The sequence below is a fragment of the Scyliorhinus torazame genome, chromosome 20, assembly GCF_047496885.1.
Source record: "Scyliorhinus torazame isolate Kashiwa2021f chromosome 20, sScyTor2.1, whole genome shotgun sequence".
In the NCBI taxonomy this organism is placed as follows: domain Eukaryota; kingdom Metazoa; phylum Chordata; class Chondrichthyes; order Carcharhiniformes; family Scyliorhinidae; genus Scyliorhinus; species Scyliorhinus torazame.
In genome coordinates this window covers 14,348,023-14,371,748 of record NC_092726.1, presented here as the reverse complement: position 1 = coordinate 14,371,748, position 23,726 = coordinate 14,348,023, and the positions used below count along the sequence as shown (strand labels likewise).

The window sequence follows — 23,726 nt, the reverse complement described above, 5'->3', positions numbered from 1 at the left end:
GGAAGTGCAGGTGAAATGCTGCTTAACCTGGAAGGAATATTTCAGGCCTTGAAAGGCCAGAAGAGAGGGGAATAAAGGGGCGTTGGTGCACCCTCTGCGATTGCGAAGGAAGGTGCCGTGGGAAGGGGGTGAGGAGTTTGGCATGATGGAGAAGTGGACGAAAGGATTGGTCCCTCTGGTATGCTGATGGGGGGTGAGGGGAAGATGTGTTTTGTGGTAGCACCATGCTGGAGGATAATCCTTTGCATCCGGACCCAAAATATAGGAGTGAGTACTTGGAAGAGAAGTAGAAAAACCTCAGGAGGGAAACTGAATGTGAAAGCAATTGGACTAGAAACCAGCATGGTCTGTGTGAAAATTCAATTGAAATGTACATTGGACAGAGAAAAAATGGTAAATTTACTTTGTCAATTTCTACATATATGAAATTTTTAAGTGGAAGGCCAGATGTTTCAACACCTTACTTTGCTCTCTGGACTGTCAGAGCAAAGGAGGAATATTTGCTGTATTTTTTCATAAGATGAGATTACTTTGCATTTGTGTTCAAATCTTGTATTTGTATCTCACAGGACAAAATGGACAGTTCTACACCAGTGTCCCGAGTGGGCACTGCTGACCACATTTTTGTTTCTCCGGCTACAAGGCGACAGGCAATTCAGAGCCAAAAGACCATTGTAAAAATGGATGTTGCATCAAATGATGATGAACGTGAAAGGAGGGAGAGGAGGCGCTCTAAGGTGACCGACTTGCAACTAAGTGGCACAGAGAGTCCGTTGGTTTCTCCAGTGCACAGGTAGGGCTCATTGCTCCATTTATTGTCTTTACTTAACAATCACGTAAGTTCACTTTTCGACAAGGATCCTTGGCTGGTCAGGAGCAGAATTTGTTTGCTTCCTGCCTTTTAGGGCTCTGTCTTCCATAACTGCCTGTGTCTCTGATTTATTTGTTCCTCCTCTTTGAGCCCTAGCATCTTCTGGGGTCCTTCCCAATTACCATTGCATGTTGGTAGAGTACTGATGACTGACATGCTGGTGCATTGTCATAATTCGTCTCCCTGGGTTTGATGGAATTCTGAGCTATGGATGAGCACTGATTGTCACTCATTGTTACAGGGGGACCCCACAATCCTTTGAAGCCAAGCTGTCGAATAATCAGATATCTGAACACTATTCTACCTGCATAAAACTATGTTCTGAAAATGTAAGTTGGTGCTGATATTTATTCTCGCTCCAGAACTGAACCGGTTTCTCCTTCGCAATGCCAAAATGTTTCAGATTTGGAAAAGAATATGTGCTTCTTAGATGCTTGCGACTTGTCCCCAGATTAACCCAAAACTTGTTGAATCAGGTTTTATGCATACTTTAGGCTGACACTCGACTTGAATTCTAGTCTTGCGGCTGCACTTTGAGAAGTGAGGCTCGAGAGCACATTTACCGATTTCAGGAGATAAAAGCTCTGTACATAAGAGCTCTCTATTTCCCCACCCCTGTCCAACATTAATCCTTCAAAATGCCATGAAAATATACCTGGTCATTTATCTGAAAAACTACATATGGAGGCAATGTGAAATAAATGGACAATGTTGGGAATACATAGCAGGTCTGAAGGATTCGGGTCTCAGGTTTGAACCCAAGTCTTACCAGTTATTTGGAGCCTTGTTTGCAGGGTGTCGCATCGTGGTTATTTTGCACATACTGCAGCAATCTGCAATCCATCCGATCAAACAATCGTGACAACATTTGTGTTACAGTTTTGAATTCTTGCACGTGTCTTTTACATGGTTTCTCAAGATAATTCTGTGTTAGATTGTGGATCTGGCTACAAATAAATTATTTGATTCCTGAGATTGGATGCTGCTTCTTACAGGAACTAAACTAACGGATGGCCAATATGCTGACACATCTGGCCATTTAGTAAGATATCCTAATACTTTGGTGTTGAGGAACTTGCTCTGGGTTGGGAAATAAAGCTATTAAAATTATTGGGTCAGTGAAGCAGCAGCTGGTTACACTAAATGTTAACTCAAGCTATCATTTGGAGATATTGGAGGAGTGTTCATGACTGGAAATCCAGTCCCTATCACAATGGAGTTTTACTGTTGCTTTCCTGGATCCTGCCATTGAATAAGCATAAGGCAGTGGGAGTCAAGTTTCCCGTTTTAAAAGAAAGAAATAGGCACCCAAACCACCACTGAAGGAAGTGAGGCTGTTGAACATAAAAGGATATCTACTGCAAACTTGAATTTGGAGAAAACCAGTCTAATTTTACAATTTCTTCTGTGACTCTCATAGAAAATCACGACAAAGAATGCATTTGGTCTTCACCTGATTGATTACATGGCTGACCTACTAAAAGAGAAGGAATCTGAACTCACCAACTTCAAGGTTAGAAAGGCATACAATACATAAGATCTCGTTCAATTGATTCTTCTAACATCTCTCCTGTGACTTTGCTGGAGGGTGAGTTCATCCTTTTAGAACGCTGCAACTTCACCTTCACCATGTGACTAAATGAGCTCTGTGAAGGCTAGTTCTGTCATTTGGAATGCATCTCATTAATTAGTTCCTGTTACTGATATGAGGGTAAGTGCTTGAGTTGTGTGCTGTGATGTTAGTTATTCCAAATCCTTTAGAGAGCAGATTTTGTACTCCAGTGTCTTAAGCTAATAAAAGGTGAAAAAACCTTTGTTGCAATAGCATCCAAATTTTGTATGAGTTACATTGTATCCTTTATTTTTCCTGCCTTCTCTGTTCTGGTGCCCCCACGTCTACTTGGGCCTCCTGTGCCCCAAAGGAGGAACTTGTATCTGCCAGATTCAGTCAAAACACTGTGGCTTCACAGTGTCAGATAAGATGCAATGAGCAAGTTATTATTCCATTGTTTAAGTTCTATCAAAATCATTCCAAGTTTAGTCTACCTTTGAAAGGCCTCCGTCTGCATTCTAAAACAAAAAAAATATGGGAAGTATGGCGGCATGATAGTGCAGCGGTTAGCACTGTTGCCTCGTGGCACCAAGGACCCTTGTTCGATCCCAGCCCTGGGTCACTCACCGTGTGGAGTTTGCACATTCTCCCCATATCTGCGCTGGTCCCGCCCCTCCAATCCAAAATGGTGTGCAAGGTAGATGAATTGGCTGCTAAATTGCCCCTTAATTGGAAAAATGAATTGGGTACTCTAAATTTATTGAACAAATAAATAAAATATTGGAAGTACTGCAGTCAGGCAGCACCTGTGGAGCGAAACAGAGTTAATGTTGCAGGTCGATGACCTTTTATCAGAACAGAAGGAGGTTTGGAGTTTCTAAGCCAGGAGAACAGGGAATGTGGCAGGAAGAATAGAAGGGAAGGTCTGTAATAGGGTGGAGAGCAGGAGACATTAAACAACAAAATATTTTGTGGAGCAAAAGCCGAAGACAGTGGCAATTGATATTGTAAAGATAGATGTGTCCTGATGCATCAATGGCTATAAAGCAACCATCTGAATGCAATGTGAAGGTATAAAGGGAAAAAAAAGCCCCAAGAAAAAGATGGAGGCAAAGGTTTTCATCTAAAATTGAAATCGGTATTGAGTCTCAAAGACTAGAGTGCCGTGATGAAGGATGCCACAATGAAACATGAGGTGTTATTCCTTAAGTTTGAATTGAACTACATTGGAACACTCATGTTCCGTGGTTAGAAAGGTCAGAGTGGAGCATTGAAATGACAAGTGACATGAAGAGGGAATAAAAGGTGGGTCATTTATTATCGAGGTGAGGAATTTTTGATTGAAAGTGGTGAATCTTTCGAATTCTCTGCGTCTGAGGCTCAGTCATTGAGTATATTCAAATTGGCAGTCCAAATATTGAAGATATCAAGGAACATGGAGATAGTGAGGGGAAATTCCACTGGAAGACGAGTCATGATCTGGTTGAATTGGGGAGTAGGCTTGGGAGGTGACTCAATTATCCCCTCTCACTTCCAATGTTTCTACAAAGCTGTGGAGTTATGCTTTTGGACTTAACAGAGGTGCTTTGAAAGGACTCGCCCAGACTGCACTTCGTCTCCCCAAAGTAGAAGAGTATATCAGGAATTTGATCTATTTTATCAATATTGCACAAAGCATGTATTGCACCATTTGTTAAGCTGTTATTTCATAATTTATTACAGATGGCAGCTGGCACTTTGGATGCTAGCACTAAGATTTATGCTGTGAGAGTGGATGCAGTTCATTCAGATGTGTTCAAGATCCTGGGAGGTCTGGGAAAGAACCCTGAAGAGCCAGGTGCTGGTGAGCATCTGCAAATATGCATCTTGTTTAAAAGGGAAGCTTGATTTTATTACTCAACACCGAGCTGCAATAAGTGCAGCAATTACAAGATGAGAGGAACGTCCGATGATAATATGGAACATTACATTTATTTTCTCCCAATCACTTACATTAAAATATAAACTTAAAATAATGAATAGGGAAAGACTCTTGTTTGTTATACCTCGGTGTGATCTAACACACTATCCCTTTTCTATGTCTGTAGAGGTAAACTCTGAGTCTTCTGAAGGACAGAATGCAAAAGGCTCTCAGAAACATAACAAAAGGAAGCACTCGTACAAAACTATTGAGCAGAACTTGAGTCACATCACATACGGAGCAAAGGACATGAAATGTGAGGTGAGATTATTTTTCTATTGACAGTGGCCATATGTTTCATTGGGTATCAACACTCCTGGTGTGCTCAAGACACAATAAGGGTCGATAGGCTGCTGATGGAATGGTGGCTGTGTCTTTGTTGACACTACACATTGAAACATCTAGCAGAAATCACCTGAATATCAGTGAGGAACTGGAACCATACATATTTTTACATGAAGCGTCTGTGATATTGTGCATCAGGAAACTGAAGGGTTCTCATTTTCTTTGATAAATTTTCAAATCTTCACTGTTTGTTCCATTTAACTGTATAAAGTCCATGGAATGTAGATCTAATTCAAAGTTAATCATTTAATTTTAATTTTTTTTCCTGTTTTCTTAAATAAATTTAGAGTACCCAATTATTTTTTTTCCAATTAAAGGGCAATTTAGCATGGCCAATTCATCCACCTTTGGGTTGTTGGGGTGAGACTCCACACAGACACATGGAGAATGTGCAAACTCCACACGGACAGTGACCCGGGGCCAGGATTGAACCTGGGTCATCGGGAAGTAAATCATTTTAACATTATTCTTAATTATACGACAAAATGAAGAATGACAGCGACTTTAATTTTTCGATCTTTTACTGACATATAAATGAGGAATGGAAGATCGACGTATCTTTGTTTCAAGAAGCAGAACGAAGGCTACTGGTTAAGAACCCATTTCCTGCAAAGTTTAATGAATGCCTTATATTTTGTAGATTGACCCAATGTTCCAGAAGGCTGCCTCATTGTTTGATGAATGCAGCACGGTGGGGGTTTTCATGGTTAATCTGCAGACGTATGGACACTCTGCTCAGCTGCTGTTTGACTCAGATGCCAAACTCATTGAAACTGGTGCTGCACCAGAATTGCCACCCATTGGCCATGTGGAGATATCTGACCTTGGAGGCAAGTTTCTTTTTAAATTGTTTTAAAAAAAAAAAAAAAAAAAAATGTTTATTCAGAATTTTTCAACAAAAATTTCAAACATTCAAAACCCCCCCCCCGGTAACAAAAAAGAAAAGACACAGAGCAAGACATAAACATATCAATCCAACATAATACAGAACTTTGCACAATGGGTTCCTCCTGCACATATTGACTTTCCCATATGTTTATGTTTTTCCTTTCTCAAGTGCCCCTAGGAAAAACCCCTTTCCCCGCCCACCCTTCTACCCCCTCCCCCGTCCCCTTACCCCCCCTGGGTTGCTGCTGCTGACCGACTTCCATCTAACGCTCCGCGAGATAGTCTAGGAACGGTTGGTTGCCACCGCCTGAAGAACCCCTGCGCAGACCCTCTCAAGGCAAACTTTACCCTCTCCAGCTTGATGAACCCTGCCATGTCGTTTATCCAGGCTTCCACACTGGTAGGCTTCGCGTCTTTCCACATGAGCAAGATCCTCCGCCGGGCTACCAGGGACGCAAAGGCCAGGATACCGGCCTCTTTCGCTTCTGCACTCCCGGCACGTCCGCCACTCCAAATAGTGCTAGCCCCCAACTTGGCTTGACCTGGACTTTCACCACCTTAGACATAGTCCTCGCAACACCCCTCCAGAACCCATCCAGTGCCGGGCACGACCAGAACATATGGGCATGATTCGCCGGGCTTCCTGAGCACCTCGCACATCTGTCCTCCACCCCAAAGAACCTACTCAGCCTCGCCCCTGTCATATGCGCTCTGTGAATAACCTTAAACTGTATCAGGCTGAGCCTGGCACACGAGGAAGAGGAATTAACCCTACTTAAGGCACCAGACCCTCTTCAATCTCCTCCCCCAACTCCTCCTCCCATTTGCCCTTCAGCTCCTCTACCAGAGCCTCTTCCTCTTCTTTCATCTCCTGATATATCGCCGACACCTTGCCCTCTCCGACCCATGCACACAAAATCACCCTGTCCTGAATCCCCTGTGCCGGGAGCAACGGGAATTCCCTCACCTGCCGCCTCACAAACGCCCTCACTTGCATGTACCTGAAAGCGTTTTCCGGGGCTAGCCCAAACTTCTCCTCCAGCGCCCCTAAGCTCGCAAACGTCCCATCGATGAACAAGTCCCCCATTCTTCTAATCCCTGCCCGATGCCAGCTCTGAAACCCCCCGTCCATCCTTCCTGGGACAAACCGATGAACGGGGACCACACCGAGGCTCCCATCGCACCCTTGTGTCGTCTCCATTGCCCCCAGATTTTTAGCGTTGCCGCCACCACCGGACTCGTGGTGTACCTTGTCGGCGAGAGCGGCAGTGGTGCCGCCACCAGTGCCCCCAGGCTCGTTCCTTTGCAGGACGCCATCTCCAACCTCTTCCACGCCGCCCCCTCTCCCTCCATCACCCACTTACGGATCATTGCCACGTTGGCTGCCCAATAGTAACCACCCAAGTTCGGCAACGCCAACCCTCCTCTATCTCTGCTACGCTCCAAGAACCCCATCCTTACCCGCGGGGTCTTGCTCGCCCACACAAATCCCATAATGCTCCTGCTTACCCTCTTAAAGAAGGCCTTGGTGACCATAATTGGAAGGCACCAGAACACAAAAAGAAACCTCGGGAGGACCATCATTTAATCGACTGTACTCTGCCCGCTAGCGAGAGTGGCAACATGTCCCATCGTTTGAAGTCCTCCTCCATCTGCTCCACCAGCCGCGTCAAATTAAGTTTATGCATCTTTTTAAATTGTTGAATGGTAGCATTTCAGTTTCTGCAGAACTAGTTTTACAAATCTAATATCACTGGTTGTTCCATTATCATCTCCTCCAATATGTGGTTGCATGCTTCCACTCACTTTAACAGTAATCACTCACTGGTTATAAGTAAACTTGCCTCCTCAGTTTGTGTTCTCAGTGGATCTTTCCTGTAAAGGTTTTTAAATCGCTGGATTGTGGACAGCATGGTGGCGCAGTGGTTAGCACTGCTGCCTCATGGCGCCAAGGACCAGGGTTTGAGAAAATAAACTGAGCTAAAGGGTTCAGCTGATGGGTTTGAGGCAAGGTGGGGGTTGTTCGTCACTGTGTTTGAGGAGTTGTTCATGGGGTTTGGGGGGGGGAGGACGGTAAACAAAGTAAAAATTTATACAAACTGTATAGTTGATTGTTGGGAAGTCTGTTTCCCGGTTTGTTTGTGTTGTAACTTTTTTTTATATACGTTTGTAATGAAATACACTAAAAAAAATTGGGTGACTACCAAGATCCTGAGTTGGCCCAGTATTGTTTCTCCAGTGTGCATTTAACAGTCAGGGGGAGGGGGCGGCTGGTGATGGGGTGATTTTCTGCGCACCCCGCAGCGTGTTTCTCGGTGGGTGACCGGTGGCAGGATCTTCTGGTCGTGCTGCTGTCAATGGGATTTCCCTTTTATTCCGCCCCCTGCCACCGGGAAACCCACTGCAGGGCTTCGTGTCAGCGGAATGGAAGATCCTGCTGACGGGAAAGGCTGCAAAATCCCCCCAGCCCCAGGTCACTTTATGTATTGGTCATATCTGAGGATAGAATAACTCCTGTCCAGCGTGTGGCAACGTATCATTGTTGGGTTTTTTTTGTTGAAATTGTAGTTGTTGAAGTTAACCGAAGGTTGAAGACATGGCAGGAGATCTCAGACCCGTGTCATGCTCCTTGTGTGCAATGTGGGAGCTCAGAGACACGTCCACTGTCCCTGGCTCCTTCACGTGCAAGAAGTGTATCCAGTTGCAGCTCCTGTTAGACCGCTTGACGGCTCTGGAGCTGCGGATGGACTCACTTTGGAGCATCCACGATGCTGAGGACGTCGTGGATAGCACGTTTAGCGAGTTGGTCACACCGCAGGTGAAAGGTACTGAGGGAGAGAGAAAATGGGTGACCAAAAGACAGAGCAAGAGTAGGAAGGCAGTGCAGGTGTCCTCTGCGGTCATCTCCCTGCAAAACAGATATACCGCTTTTGATACTGTTGAGGGAGATGGCTCACCAGGGGAAGGCATCAACAGCCAGGTTCATGGCACTGTGGCTGGCTCTGCTGCGCAGCTGGGCAGGAAGAAGAATGGCAGGGCTATAGTGATAGGAGACTCAATTGTAAGGGGAATAGACAGGCGGTTCTGCGGACGCAATCGAGACTCCAGGATGGTATGTTGCCTCCCTGGTGCAAGGGTCAAGGATGTCTCGGAGCGGCTGCAGGACATTCTGGGGGGGGGAGGGTGAACAGCCAGCTGTCGTGGTGCACATGGGCACCAACGATATAGGTACAAAACGGGACGAGGTCCTACAAGCTGAATTTAGGGAGCTAGGAGTTAAACTAAAAAGTAGGACCTCAAAGGTAGTAATCTCAGGATTGCTACCAGTGCCACGAGCTAGTCAGAGTAGGAATGTCAGGATAGAGAGGATGAATGCGTGGCTCAAGAGATGGTGCAAGAGGGAGGGATTCAAATTCCTGGGACATTGGAACCGGTTCTGGGGGAGGTGGGACCAGTATAAACCGGACGGTCTGCACCTGGGCAGGACTGGAACCGATGTCCTAGGGGGGGTGTTTGCTAGAGCTGTTGGGGAGAGTTTAAACTAATGTGGCAGGGGGATGGGAACCGATGCAGGAAGTTGGAAGGTAGTAAAACAGGGACAGAAATAAAACGCAGTAAGGGGGAAAGTGTAAGGCAGAGAAGCCATAGTCAAAAATCAAAAAGGGCGACAGTACAAGGTACAGTGACTGAGGGGAGCTTAGTGAATAGGACCAGGAATACTAAAAGAAATAAAACGGGAAGTGAAAACATTAATGGTAATCAACGCGGCAGGTTGTTACATGAAGATATGGGTTCAACGACAAGGAAAATTAGGAGAAAGTTTAAGAGGAAATATAACTTGGGAGAGGTTACTGATCGAGGTGTTAAGATTCAGAACAGAGGTTAAAAAAGCCAACATAAGTGTACTTTACCTGAATGCTCGTAGTATTCGGAATAAGGTAAATGAGTTGATGGCGCAAATCATTGTGAATGACGATGATTTAGTGGCCATTACCGAAACATGGTTAAAGGATGGTCACGACTGGGAGTTAAATATCCGAGGGTATCAAACTTTTCGGAAGGACAGAGTGGATGGTAAGGGAGGTGGTGTAGCTCTGCTATTTAAGGATGACATCCGGGCAACAGTAAGGGATGACATTGGTGCTATGGAGGATAAGGTTGAATCCATTTGGGTGGAAATCAGGAATAGTAAGGCGAAAAAGTCACTGATCGGAGTAATCTATAGGCCACCAAATAGTAACATTATGGTGGGGCAGGCAATAAACAAAGAAATAACAGATGCATGTAGAAATGATACAGCAGTTATCATGGGGGATTTTAATCTACATGTTGATTGGTTTAACCAGGTCGGTCAAGCAGCCTTGAGGAGGAGTTTTTGAATGTATCCGCGATAGTTTCCTAGAACAGTATGTAATGGAACCTACGAGGGAACAAGCGGTCCTAGATCTGGTCCTGTGTAATGAGACAGGATTGATTCAGGATCTCATAGTTAGGGATCCTCTCGGAAGGAGCGATCACAATATGGTGGAATTTAAAATACAGATGGAGGGTGAGAAGGTAAAATCAAGCACTAGTGTTTTGTGCTTAAACAAAGGAGATTACAATGGGATGAGAGAAGAACTAGCTAAGGTAGACTGGGAGCAAAGACTTTATAGTGAAACAGTTGAGGAACAGTGGAGAACCTTCCAAATGATTTTTCACAGTGCTCAGCAAAGGTTTATACCAACAAAAAGGAAGGACGGTAAAAAGAGGGAAAATCGACCGTGGATATCTAAGGAAATAAGGGAGAGTATCAAATTGAAGGAAAAACATACAAAGTAGCAAAGATCAGTGGGAGACTAGAGGACTGGAAATCTTTAGGGGGCAACAGAAAGCTACTAAAAAAAGCTATAAAGAAGAGTAAGATAGATTATGAGAGTAAACTTGCTCAGAATATAAAAACAGATAGTAAAAGTTTCTACAAATACATAAAACAAAAAAGAGTGGCTAAGGTAAATATTGGTCCTTTAGAGGATGAGAAGGGAGATTTAACAATGGGAGATGAGGAAATGGCTGAGGAACTGAACAGGTTTTTTGGGTCGGTCTTCACAGTGGAAGACACAAATAACATGCCAGTGACTGATGGAAATGAGGCTATGACAGGTGAGGACCTTGAGAGGATTGTTATCACCAAGGAGGTAGTGATGGGCAAGCTAATGGGGCTAAAGGTAGACAAGTCTCCTGGACCTGATGGAATGCATCCCAGAGTGCTAAAAGAGATGGCTAGGGAAATTGCAAATGCACTAGTGATAATTTACCAAAATTCACTAGACTCTGGTGTGGTCCCGGCGGATTGGAAATTAGCAAACGTTGCACCACTGTTTAAAAAAGGAGGTAGGCAGAAAGCGGGTAATTATAGGCCAGTGAGCTTAACTTCGGTAGTAGGGAAGATGCTGGAATCTATCATCAAGGAAGAAATAGCGAGGCATCTGGATGGAAATTGTCCCATTGGGCAGACGCAGCATGGGTTCATAAAGGGCAGGTCGTGCCTAACAAATTTAGTGGAATTTTTTGAGGACATTAACAGTGCGGTAGATAACGGGGAGCCAATGGATGTGGTATATCTGGATTTCCAGAAAGCCTTTGACAAGGTGCCACACAAAAGGTTGCTGCATAAGATAAAGATGCATGGCATTAAGGGGAAAGTAGTAGCATGGATAGAGGATTGGTTAATTAATAGAAAGCAAAGAATGGGGATTAATGGGTGTTTCTCTGGTTGGCAATCAGTAGCTAGTGGTGTCCCTCAGTGATCAGTGTTGGGCCCACAACTGTTCACAATTTACATAGATGATTTGGAGTTGGGGACCAAGGGCAATGTGTCCAAGTTTGCAGACAACACTAAGATAAGTGGTAAAGCAAAAAGTGCAGAGGATACTGGAAGTCTGCAGAGGGATTTGGATAGGCTAAGTGAATGGTCTAGGGTCTGGCAGATGGAATACAATGTTGACAAATGTGAGGTTATCCATTTTGGTAGGAATAACAGCAAAAGGGATTATTATTTAAATGATAAAATATTAAAACATGCTGCTGTGCAGAGAGACCTGGGTGTGCTCGTGCATGAGTCGCAGAAAGTTGGTTTTCAGGTGCAACAGGTGATTAAGAAGGCAAATGGAATTTTGTCCTTCATTGCTAGAGGGATGGAGTTTAAGACTAGGGAGGTTCTGCTGCAATTGTATAAGGTGTTAGTGAGGCCACACCTGGAGTATTGTGTTCAGTTTTGGTCTCCTTACTTGAGAAAGGACGTACTGGCACTGGAGGGTGTGCAGAGGAGATTCACTAGGTTAATCCCAGAGCTGAAGGGGTTGGATTACGAGGAGAGGTTGAATAGACTGGGACTGTACTCGTTGGAATTTAGAAGGATGAGGGGGGATCTTATAGAAACATATAAGATTATGAAGGGAATAGATAGGATAGATGCGGGCAGGTTGTTTCCACTGGTGGGTGAAAGCAGAACTAGGGGGCATAGCCTCAAAATAAGGGGCAGTAGATTTGGGACTGAGTTTAGGAGGAACTTTTTCACCCAAAGGGTTGTGAATCTATGGAATTCCTTGCCCAGTGAAGCAGTAGAGGCTCCTTCATTAAATGTTTTTAAGATAAAGATAGATAGTTTTTTGAAGAATAAAGGGATTAAGGGTTATGGTGTTCGGGCTGGAAAGTGGAGCTGAGTCCACAAAAGATCAGCCATGATCTCATTGAATGATGGAGCAGGCTCGAGGGGCCAGATGGCCTACTCCTGCTCCTAGTTCTTATGTTCTTATATCGGTTCACAAATGGTTGCCAGATTAGACAACCCTGGAAGCTGGTGGCACATTAAACCAGCTGGCGAATCATCTACTGCTCTGGTTGCCCGCTTTGGCAGTGATTCAACATCGCTCTGCTGATGATTTTTTTTCCAGCAGATGGTCTTTCCTCTTAAATTTTGATTTCCTGACCTGGCAAAGAGCCCGTAAATGGAAGGAGCATTTTGATGATCATTCCATGTGGCCATTCTCCCCAAATGTGTCTGGACAAGGTCATCAATTCAAAGAGGTTATGAGAGTTGACACTTGTCTTGTTCTTCATTACCATCTACACATTTGTTTGCAGTTGAAATCATTTGTGAGAACCATGCATATTTGTTGTCTTCCTTGCTTCAATAGAGCAGATATAGTTCCATGTTGCAACAACCTTGGGGTGAGCTGGTGTTGAAATATCCTTGCTGTTCGGTACAACTTTGTGCACATCACCCATTTTCCACAAAGTTGGTTCTGGTGACTTTGAACAAGATATTAAAAGTCATGAACTAAGAAGGTGGCACCTAAACAATCAGTAAAAATTAGTGGTTTTCTACTTTTGTACAATAAGATCAGGACCCAGTTTTGATGTTTACACTATTAAATCAGCCTTCAGCTGACTTAGGGTACTGGCCTCACCACTGTGTTCAGACCTATTCCATGTGCTTATCTGCAAACTGAAAGCCCTCTTTTTTTTTTTCATTTATCTTCTGACAGACCTTCAGCAGTCTCTGAAAGACAAGACCATCTGTCCTTCATTTGAAGATTTTCAGTTCACAAATTGGGACAGTGAAGCTCACAATCAGGTAAAGCAGACAGTCTCTCTCACTTGTGATATCTTCCAAGTATAAGTCTCCTCATACTTCTAGATGTGTATTAGTAGAATAAACAGCTCTGGCATCTGAACTATTTTCTTATAAAATAAGATGACTAAACTGAATATGCGTGTGTATTGACTTGCTGCTTTTTCATATGTAATGCGTAGTTTGCAGTGCATTGTTCTCGGATTGGTTAAGTACAAGACTTGACAAAGTGTTTTAGAGGGAGAATCTCTTGCTGTCCTGTAAAAGGTATTTTACTGAATGGGCTATGCTCATCTACCTAGTGTAGTTTTGAGAGACTATAAGAAGATACATTTTAATTTTGTACTACTTTTTGTGTTTCAAATGTGTTGGTAATCCTTCCAATCCAACTCATTCAGGTTTATGCAGAATTCACCATTTTGAGCCCTTTCAATATTCTTTTTTTTTTTTTACATTTTACATTTAGAGTACCCAATTCATTTTTTCCAATTAAGGGGCAATTTTGCGTGGCCAATCCACCTACCCTGCACATCTTTGGGGTGTGGGGGCGAAACCCACGCAAACACGGGGAGAATGTGCAAACTCCACATGGACAGTGACCCAGTGCTGGGATCGACCATAGGACCTCCGTGAGGCAGCAATGCTAACCACTGAGGCCACCTTGCTGCTCTCCCTTTCACTATTCTTGTTGGAGAGCACACAGCCACAACTGTCCAATTTCTTCTCCTCAGGCTGTTTCTACAATGATAGAGAAATTCAAGAAAAGCAACCACTTATTCGATATGAATGCAGAACCGGAATTTGCAGATAATCAGCTGGGAGGCAATGCCACTGTCGTGGACGACTTTGATGGCGATTTTTGTGATGATGTTGGTGACTTAGTGGACCAGGATTTTGAGAACCAGCACGAATCCTCCATGAAGGCAAACGGTCACGGCTGGTAAGAATAGTGTTTCACAAGCTCCAGAAACATTGCCGGATCATAGCAATTACTCATGTTGCAGAAGTGCACGCCTAAATATTAAGTCACTATTTTAAGTAAAAGTAAGGAGATTGCAGAAGCTGCCAGTTCGTATAATTTAGAGACCAGAGTTGGAACAGGACCACTGGTCTGAAAATCTGTTTCTGAACCGGAAAATACATGATTAACATTTTTCATCTCTTTCGTAGTAAAGAAATGATTCCCCTCACGGGTGTGGATTTCAACAGCCTCTGTGTCCAGCTTTCAAACCAGCCAGGGGAATATTCCTACTTCAGCCCCAGAATAATGAAGATGTGGGCAGGGCCGAATCACTGGCGCTTCAAACCTCGACAGAAAGGTGAGTGTTAACGGATATGCAGATTCTCTGCCAGAGGTGCTGAAGAGTCAGCATGATTGTTTCACTGTGATAAAATTATCCTTCAAAATTGGTCGTTTAAAAGTTAATTTTATTTTTTTTCCAATTGTGTCACTATATGATCAGCCATGATCTTATCAAATGACGGAGCAGGCTTGAGTGGCAAGTATAGGCTCCTGCTGTTTCTAATGTGAATGTTGTACTGTTGAGGACCCTGTCTTTTCACTTGGAAATTTTCATTGGATAGTACATTAAAGATTCACTGATTTGAATAAAGCTTGATAATTAAATGTCAGACAAATATTCTAAATTCCATATTCTGATATGCTGAAGCAAATAACTGCAGAAGATGTAATTGAATACAATAAGTGGAACAGAACTGGCTATAAATATGATGCTGAATGAATGTTGGTGATTCAATGCACCTTAAGTAATTTTGTATTTTTCCTCTCTCCAACAGATGCCATCACTGATAAAAATAGGAAAAAGCAAGCAAAGAAAATATTTGAAATTGACTTCGATGAGAATATTAATTTTGAGACTCAGTTCAGAGAGACCAGGGTTGGTATAACAACATGAGAAAATGGAGCACAGACAATTATGTTTTTTTAATTTAAGTTGACAGACTCTGGTAAAAGCCCAAGATCCATTATACTGGGAATATCAGGTTGAAATGCAAAGTAGTTCAGCTTGATTTTGAAAGGGTTAAAGGTGAAGGGAACGCTTGAGGAAGCTGATGAATTCCAAAGTTGTAATTTAGTCGGGAAGGAGAGTAGGGGAATGCAGCTGATTGGATTGCTCTCTGTATAGAGATCTGGCATGAACTTGTTGGGCTAGATGGCATTCTGCTGAACTGTGATGACTATGATAAGATGGAGGGTGGAGTTTTAAAAGTTAATTAATGGAATGTAAGTGTTGCTGGCTGGGCTCTTTACTATTGAGAAGGTGATGGTGAGCAGCATTCTTGAGCCACTGCAGTCCCTGTGGTGTAGGTACACCCACAGTGCTGTTTGGGAGGAGATCCAGCGGTTGAAAAGGGGAATGGAGAAATGATTGAAGAAAGTTTGAGAGGAATTGAAGCAAGAAGTGACACAGATGCTGGCAGCTACTTTGTGACAATGGCAGTGAATTTGTACTGTGTTGTTGAGAAGTAAATAGATGTTGGTTAACACTCCCTTTAAGTTGCTGGACAGCAGTTTAGAGGGCAGCACGGTGGTGCAGTAGTTAGCACTGCTGCCTCGCGGCACCAATGTTCCAGGTTCGATCCCGACTCTGGTCACTGTCTGTGTGGAGGTTGCACATTCTCCCTGTATTTGCGTGGGTTTCACCCCCACAACCCAAAGATGTGCAGGACAGGTGGTTTGGCCATGCTAAATTGCCCCTTAATTGGAAGAAATGAACTGGGTACTCTAAATTTTACAAACGAAAAATAGAATTTACACACTTACAGGCCGTCTACAAGCAGCAGTCCCTTTAAGTTTCACACATGTCCACACAGCAATCTGAAAGGATTGTGCAGTGCAAAAAATGGGCCACACACAGTGAAGAGTGCATGAACTATGATTTGTCTCTCAGAACCGGTGAGGATTCCTGCACAGGGTAGTATCTGTACATGGGTATCACTTGTTTAATTTATTGAAAGGGAAAGAGGTTCCATGAATGAACCGTTAATGTTGTGATATTTCTTCTAGGCTGCCACAACAATCTCAAAAGCTGCATTAGACCGGCGGAGCAGAAAACTGACTACACTGCCGACCGATTTCCATTATGATCCAAACAACATGACCCGTTTGTTCCTTAAGCCTTCTGTCATGGTAAATGGAACACATTTTTTTCAATAAATGAAAATTATGAAACATGGGCAGTTTCAAAACATCTTGCCACTTTTCACTCGATCAGTGTTGAGTTAATGCACCTCAAAGGAGAAACAGATGAGGCATGTGAGTTGGGCTCAGTTTCATAATTTTCAATGTGATGAGTTCCCATTATTCACTGCTCCTTTCTGGAGAAAAAGCTGAGGGTGATTTCCCTTATTCATGGGTCGGATGAAAAACTAGACAAGTTGCCTCTCCTGATGACGAGGATTGTGACTGAACAAAAGACAAAATGGAGGCAAATGACTTCTGTCTGTCTCAGTTCGGGTGTACCCCCATGTAATGCTCCCACGATGCTCTTCCATCAAGTGCTTGCATGTTAGATACAGCATGTCTGTGACAGAGAATAATGTTCCTTCCCTCGAACTACTGTAGAACACTGCTTGGTGCACCAGTCTGACAGGTGGTTGATCATCGTTGAGAGTGTGCTACTTGAGGAAGTATGAAGAAGGAGTTGCTAACTTATCCTGTGCCCATACACTGAATTAGCTTAATTACATTGGAAGGGGAGGGGGGGGTTAAATGATGGACAGTTAACCTGTTTAAACTACATATTAAATGGTAATTCTTGATCCAGGACTGTTTGATGCTGGTACCCTTTTTCAAGTGAGATTGAGGTTTTCTGATTTGTATTATTGGCTTCCATTACTATGATGACTGAAATATTTCATTAAAATTGTTTGCAGTTGAAGCGGAATTTGAAAGAAAACGTTTGCCCGGTTCAAGATGAAAAAATCGGAGAATATGACTATAACAACCCCAATGACACCTCAAACTTCTGTCCTGGTGTTCAGGTTTGTGTTTATTGCTCCCACACATTATTTGAAGATATTCATGAATAAATTTCTCCCTTAGCATGGTTCCCTTTTTATTTTTAATCCAGCTTGATAGTGATGATGAACATGATGGGTTTGTTGCTGCAAATGACTCCTTCAATGCTGCATTGGAACAAGATGAGAATGGCTTGAAGCTAAATGGAAAGGGGTTAAACATCACAACTTATGGAGGAGAAAACTTAGTGGCAGAGCCTCAGAAAGTAAGTAGATTGCAAGCTGTAATCAAGACTGCAAAGAAACTTTGCTGGATTTCAGGCAATGTCGGGGATGAGCTCTTCTATTTGTGAGTGGAGAAGGAATACTCTTGCTGTTTCAATAGGCCCTGCACTGGGATACAAGTGGTACTGGGTAATGTTTTTAGACAGATATGTCTCAATGTGTCAGCCTGAGTCAATTGTAACAGATAGAGACGAATAGAGGACGATACGGGGAGGAAAAAACAAATTTGATTGTTCAAGTCTTTTGTTTATTGCTTGAATACAGCTTTTGTGATGGATTACTGTCGTTAATACTTAATCACCTGTGAAGCTGAAGGTCTGTTCTTGCACAAGTCTGGTCTTCAGGGTGTGTTAAATAAGAAATGTGACGAATGTCTATGAGCTTGCAGGTTTACAATTCTAATCAAAAATTCTGATTATTTGAAGGTCAACAAAATCCTGTTGAATTATTCAAAGACAGCAAAAAAGATGGATGTGAAAAGACTGAAGCAGAACATGTGGGATCTCCTTACTGAAAACACGTATATACCAGATGAGAAGGTGAAGAGTGTGCTGAATAGGATTGAAAAGCTTCCTGATGTATAATAGTACTCCAAAAATAAACCCTGTTGCAGCCAGTGCAGAGCTAGCCTGAGAAGCTACAACTAGCTTGCTCAGCAAACTGATTTATTAGAAACCTGTTTAAAAATCAACTCATATTTTTCATGATCAGGTTGTGAATTCAAGGCCCTCTTCAGTGCAGTATTGGTGGAGTGAAATGAGGTGGCTTCTTCGGGTGAGAAACTAAACTGAGGATCTGTCTGCCCTCCAAATGATATAAAGAATATCACGGAACCATTCTGAAAAACAGCAAAGGAGTTCTGTGTCTCCTGACCACTATTTCCTCCCTGAACAACATCACTAAAACAGATTATCTGGTCATTATCATGTTATTGTTTGTGTGAGTTTGATGTGCACAAAATCGCTGCCATGTTTCCTTTGGGTGGAATTTCACGGTCGCCTGATGTAAGGTTTACAGCAGGACCCCACAAACTTCCCTGGTGGCCTTCCTACCTGCTCCTGATGCGTGAAAAATTTAACATGAAGGCGGCCTGCCTACCCTGGTCTCAACTGAGCCCTTAAGTGGCCAATTAATGGCCACTTCAGTTCTGCTTCGTGCCAGGCTTCACTTTTGAGGTTGGTGGGAGGAGGTCAGGAATGTGGTTGAGTTGTAGGAAGAAAGCCAGCAGGTTATCCTACTCGGGCTCCAGCGGGGAGAAGCAGGTTTTTGCTTGCAGTCCGGGTCCCTTTTCCTGATTTGGTCTGGCTTCCCCTTCCTCGGGTACTCTGTCCCCTGGCTTTTCTGACCTCACTCCACCCCCATTCTGATGCTCCTGGAACACCCACTCATGGGGCTCTCAGCACTAGAATCTGAGGATAAGCTGAAGTCCTAGCAGTGGCCACTGTTTCTGGTGGTGCTGCTGGGAGTAGTGGTCCTGGTTCATCAGATTGGCGGGCAGCTTCATTCAGCCAATTATTGGTTGGGGCTTTTTGAGATCAGTGGGATGCATTTGCCGCTGACTTTTTGATCCGTGCTGGCTGAAAAATGTTTCCCTAGTTTGCAATTGTGATGCTGCTTCTGAAGTACTTATTGGCTGTTAAATGTTTTGGGATGTCCTCGGGTTGAGAAAGGTCTGATATCAATGACATTTTTTTATCTTTTCATTCAATAGAATGGAGTAACCGAGGAGCTGGAAATCGATGTAATGACAGTGAAAGGACAGCAAAGCTTCAGAACTATCACTAAGAATCTGTTTGAAAGGTGTTTTTTCTTTAACCGTGTGTGGATCACCATACCAATAAATGTGTCCTGTGTCTGTTCAAAGAATCATCATATTGTACCTGAATAAAGAATTGTAATGCATTTCAGAAATAATTCTTCAAATGACTAGGATCGTGGAAAGGCAAAGCATTGGAGGTGCTCACTCTCATCATCGAGTCTACACCGGCTCATTCAAAGATTAATGTGTTTAGTCACACTTTGCCCACATTTCACCAATTCTTCTCCTATAAATACTGATGATTAATGATCCCACTGGTAAATTTAGAGACTTCTTGCTGATGGAGATCATGAGTCCCCAGATGTTCAAGAAAAGGACTTTGTAGGGTCAACTGGTAAAAGTGTGCCTTTGTTGAGGCTGTGCCTAGGTCAATGCCAGGTGTCCATTCGGTTATCTTTTCCCTTGGAGTTTTGTGTAGAATTTTTCAGTGGTTCGACTAGTTCAGAGGGAAGTTAAGAATTAACTACATTGCTATGAGTCGAGTCACATGTAGGCAAGACCAGGTAAGGACGGCATATTTCCTAACCTGAAGGACACGGTGAAGTAAATAAATTTGTCAGACAATCCAATATTTCATTATAATTGATGAGACGGGCAGCACGGTGGTGCAGTGGTTACGACTACTGACTCACGGCAGTGAGAACCTGGGTTCAATGCCAGACCCGGGTTACTGTCCGTGTGGAGTTTGCAAATTCTCCTGGTGTCTGCATGGACCTCACCCCCCACAACCCAAAGATGTGCAGTGGAGGTGGATTGGCCACTCTAAATTGCCCCTTAATAATACATAATTGCTGAGGTGAGCTTTTTGTTCCAGATTTATTCATTGAATTTAAATTTCTCAACCTGCTGAGGTTTACAATTATGTCTCCAGAGCATTCGTCTATGCCTCTGGAATATCTGTAACATTGCCATTATACGACTTGTTTCTGTGCACTTAATTGTATCGACATCGTCTTTATGTTTGTATCAAATTAGTACTTTTCTTTAATGTCCACAGATTGCCCAGTACAATGGCAAAGAACCTGTCTGTTCCCTTGGCGTTTGTTTGTTTGCTGCATTTAGCCAATGAAAAGGTATGTATACAACATTATTTCATCAAATGTCAAATATGAATCAACATGAAACTAAAAGTTGAGCAGCATTAACGTTAGTTCTTAAAACTGGCAGGTGACAGATAGAACCAGGGCTGTTTGAGGCTGAGCACTGATCACAATCAGAATTCCTGGGAGCTGTAGTAACTAAGAAGTTCAGATTACATGCTTAACTGTGTTTTATTACCTTACAGAATCTTGCAATTGAAGGAAAGGATGATTTGTCTGATGTTGTTATCAAACAAGGAATCTGAAGACGTCCTGACTGTACATAACTGTAAAAGAATGGTTGAAAGGACTGTACATAGTTGTAAATATTTTTTATGACAGTATGCCTTGTGTCATGGCTGTTATCTCACCTCCTAGATGCCTTTGTAAGGCATAGTTTCTCTGTCATGTGTGTAAATGTAATTCAAAAACCTGTCAAGAACTAATCAGCCTTGAAATTATGCTTGAGATTTATTTTAAACAATGCTAATATTTTAGTGGACTTCTGGATAAATAGATTAAGTATTTGAGACGTACCTATCTCATTGTCTTTTGAGAGCGTTTTAAAAAACTTTTATTTTATCTGGTGTATATGTTACACAAATTGAATAAAGAGTTTTGCTATTTAATATAATATAATCTTTATTGTCACAAGTAGGCTTACATTAATCCTGTAATGAAGTTACTGTGAAAAGCCCCGAGTCGACACATTCCGGTTATACACAGCATGTGGACATTATGGGCAAGACCACAGATAATTGCCTATCCTACTTTCTTGACAACTGAATGGTTTCAGAGGAAAAAGTCAATCTCTGTGCTGATGTTCTGGGATAGCATGCAGCTTAGACTGGTTGACATCAGATTACCCCCCCCTACCCGCCTAAATACATTAATGAATCAGTTGGCTTTTTATGACAGTACAGTAGTTTCACAATCCCATGTTCTAATAATAGGTATTTCATTTAGATTCATATAATGGCATAATTAACTAATCTCTTGGATGATGGTCCTGACCTATGGATGAAAAGTAGATTTATATTCTGTGATGCAAAATTAATGGCTGAAAAGATCAATGATCCCAGGCCCTATCTGCCCCCTGAGGTGCACAGGACAACGGTACTTTATCAAGAATGCCACATTCTCTCTGGTTCCTAACTTGAGAGTTATCCTTCAAACAATGCTACCACAACTATGACAATTATTTTCTCATTCCTATGTGTGATTTGGCAACTGTATTTCCTCATACTACAGCCCTGATTAAACTGCAAAATTGCCATTGGTCAGCTGCTTGGGAACTTGCTGAGGCAGTAAAAGCGAGATAAATATGAATTTGTTTCTCTATTGGTGCTCCTTTTTGAGGTAGCATTTGCACAGGCTCTCTTCCATTTGTTCAAAGTTCAGGAACTGACACTGCAAGTTAATGGTAAACAAAACTTATTCTGCCAGAAAACTAGCAACGGTTTAATTCTAACTATTAAGATTTTCTTTAGACACCAATAAATGATGTGATTAAAAACCCAAAACAAAAAATGGAGGAACTTTCTGAAATTATAAAATATTGTCACCCATGTCCGGTATGTCTTGCAATCCACGCAAATGGTCTGACATGTAAAAAGTCCCCAGATCTCTGTTGCAGAAGCAAAGTCGGCTCTATCTAAACTGGAACTGCAGCTAGACCCTGGGCCAGCAGCTTTCAATTGAAATGATTAAAATCCACACGATCGCTACTTCAAATAGGTTATTGTTAATGAGATTTGTACCAACCAGTGTCACTCATCTTTGGCTTGTAATTCAACATTTAATAAAAATCAGCTGTACAGACTTAAGACAACCTTTCCACAGCAGAATTTATCTTGCATTTTCTTTCGTCCCTGACGCATTGATTTGGCAGACAGCATGCAAAGGATTTGGCACAGATTCTATACACTTAAAACTATTCTTCCTCTGATTGTAGGGTCAATCAGTTAAGTTAATCTTCAACAAGGAGAAGATTGTTCTTTACAATGTTGTGGGAAACGTTAGGTAAATTTTCTCCTCGAGTCAAGGACAGAGTGTTGCTGCTATCTGGAAAATCGATGCTGAGAGAGAAAGTTACTGAACAGCCAACAGTTATTGTCTAATTTTTGTCTATCTTCTTGATTGCTGGAAGTTGTGTTCCACTCAGAACTGAGACATTCTAAATGCATTTTGCCTTCATTTCTTGATTTCAATTTTCCTCACAGATGTTTCTTAATGTTCACTCTCTGAACTTCCATCATTTAAAATACCTGCAGGGACTTAGAGGGAAAGAGAATGGTTTTGGCTGCATAATGCCTGCCCCTTCCCAATTCAATATGTCATCTGCTTCCAGTTATCAGTCACCGGTTGGACAGCAGAAGAACATCAAGAATCCGTCAGAAGGATTGTACAAAAAGAAAATCTATTTGTGGTGAGCATGCACATTTTTCGCAATATGTCCTGTGTTATATCAACCATTGAGGCACATCACAAGATCGACCTTTTCTTGCAGCCCATGACATTTTGCCACATCCACATTTTGACTCCCCAAATCCACAATTTGTTTTGAGGGAGTGAGGATATTGCACTTGAATGGCCGGTTGTGTCATCACATTGCATTTGGTAAACTACTTAAACACCTTGTAGACTGTTGATATTTCTTTTATGTGAACGTCTGTTTTTAAACTTGAGAGACAGAGGTTTGGAATAGGGAATTTAACATGTGTCCTCTTTAAAAATCTGCCTCTTTCACTAATTGTAATATATATCCCTAAGTGGGTGGATGTCAAATTCTTTCTGCTGACTCCTATGAAGCAGCTATATGGACTCACATTGCTTTACTGTATAATTCTAAAAGCTAACCACGATATTACTGTCAATCTGATAAAGTGCTTTCTTCCTCTCGTCCAAAATGGGAGTAGGGAAGGGTAACAGACACTATTTCCAGAAACGGCAGCAGTCAAACTTGCAGTACTAATCATTTTCAATTCAACAGCTTGACACAAACTGAAAAATTGGACAAATCCATGCTGTGAACAATTGTAAACTCAAATCCCCATACTGCTGATAGGCTCCCATGAACTCAGTGCTGGTACTTCCCCTGAATTCAGTGCTGGAACTTAAATGACTGAATCAATGGGGGATATTCTCTGGGGTTAAATCAGGAATGAGAGAAGTACATTTTGCAAGTGAGTGAACACGAAGAGATCACAATGAGCTAAAGCTCATTGAGAATGATAATGGGGCAGAGACAGTATCCTTTTGACTGGCATGCATCTTGCCATATAGAACCATGGACAAAATATTTACATACATCTCTTGTAAAAGAATGTTA

The 23,726-nt window shown here is 42.5% G+C and overlaps 1 protein-coding gene across 2 annotated transcripts in view; it reads left to right on the top strand.

The window, feature by feature from the left end:
- Positions 1–21,034, top strand: part of ncaph (non-SMC condensin I complex, subunit H) — a 50,487-nt gene extending 29,453 nt beyond the window's left edge. For both annotated transcript variants that reach the window (XM_072485715.1, XM_072485714.1), the window contains exons 2-18: positions 570–793; positions 1,113–1,200; positions 2,292–2,384; positions 4,146–4,266; positions 4,511–4,644; positions 5,369–5,558; positions 13,146–13,234; positions 13,963–14,171; positions 14,402–14,550; positions 15,029–15,129; positions 16,260–16,382; positions 17,129–17,236; positions 17,326–17,478; positions 17,923–18,036; positions 19,209–19,297; positions 20,314–20,389; positions 20,602–21,034. In XM_072485715.1, the coding sequence (XP_072341816.1) occupies positions 576–793; positions 1,113–1,200; positions 2,292–2,384; positions 4,146–4,266; positions 4,511–4,644; positions 5,369–5,558; positions 13,146–13,234; positions 13,963–14,171; positions 14,402–14,550; positions 15,029–15,129; positions 16,260–16,382; positions 17,129–17,236; positions 17,326–17,478; positions 17,923–18,036; positions 19,209–19,297; positions 20,314–20,389; positions 20,602–20,661 (2,115 nt within the window). In that variant the 5' untranslated portion in view covers positions 570–575 and the 3' untranslated portion in view covers positions 20,662–21,034. The remainder of the gene's footprint in view (positions 1–569; positions 794–1,112; positions 1,201–2,291; positions 2,385–4,145; positions 4,267–4,510; positions 4,645–5,368; positions 5,559–13,145; positions 13,235–13,962; positions 14,172–14,401; positions 14,551–15,028; positions 15,130–16,259; positions 16,383–17,128; positions 17,237–17,325; positions 17,479–17,922; positions 18,037–19,208; positions 19,298–20,313; positions 20,390–20,601) is intronic.
- The last annotated feature ends 2,692 nt before the right edge of the window (positions 21,035–23,726 follow it).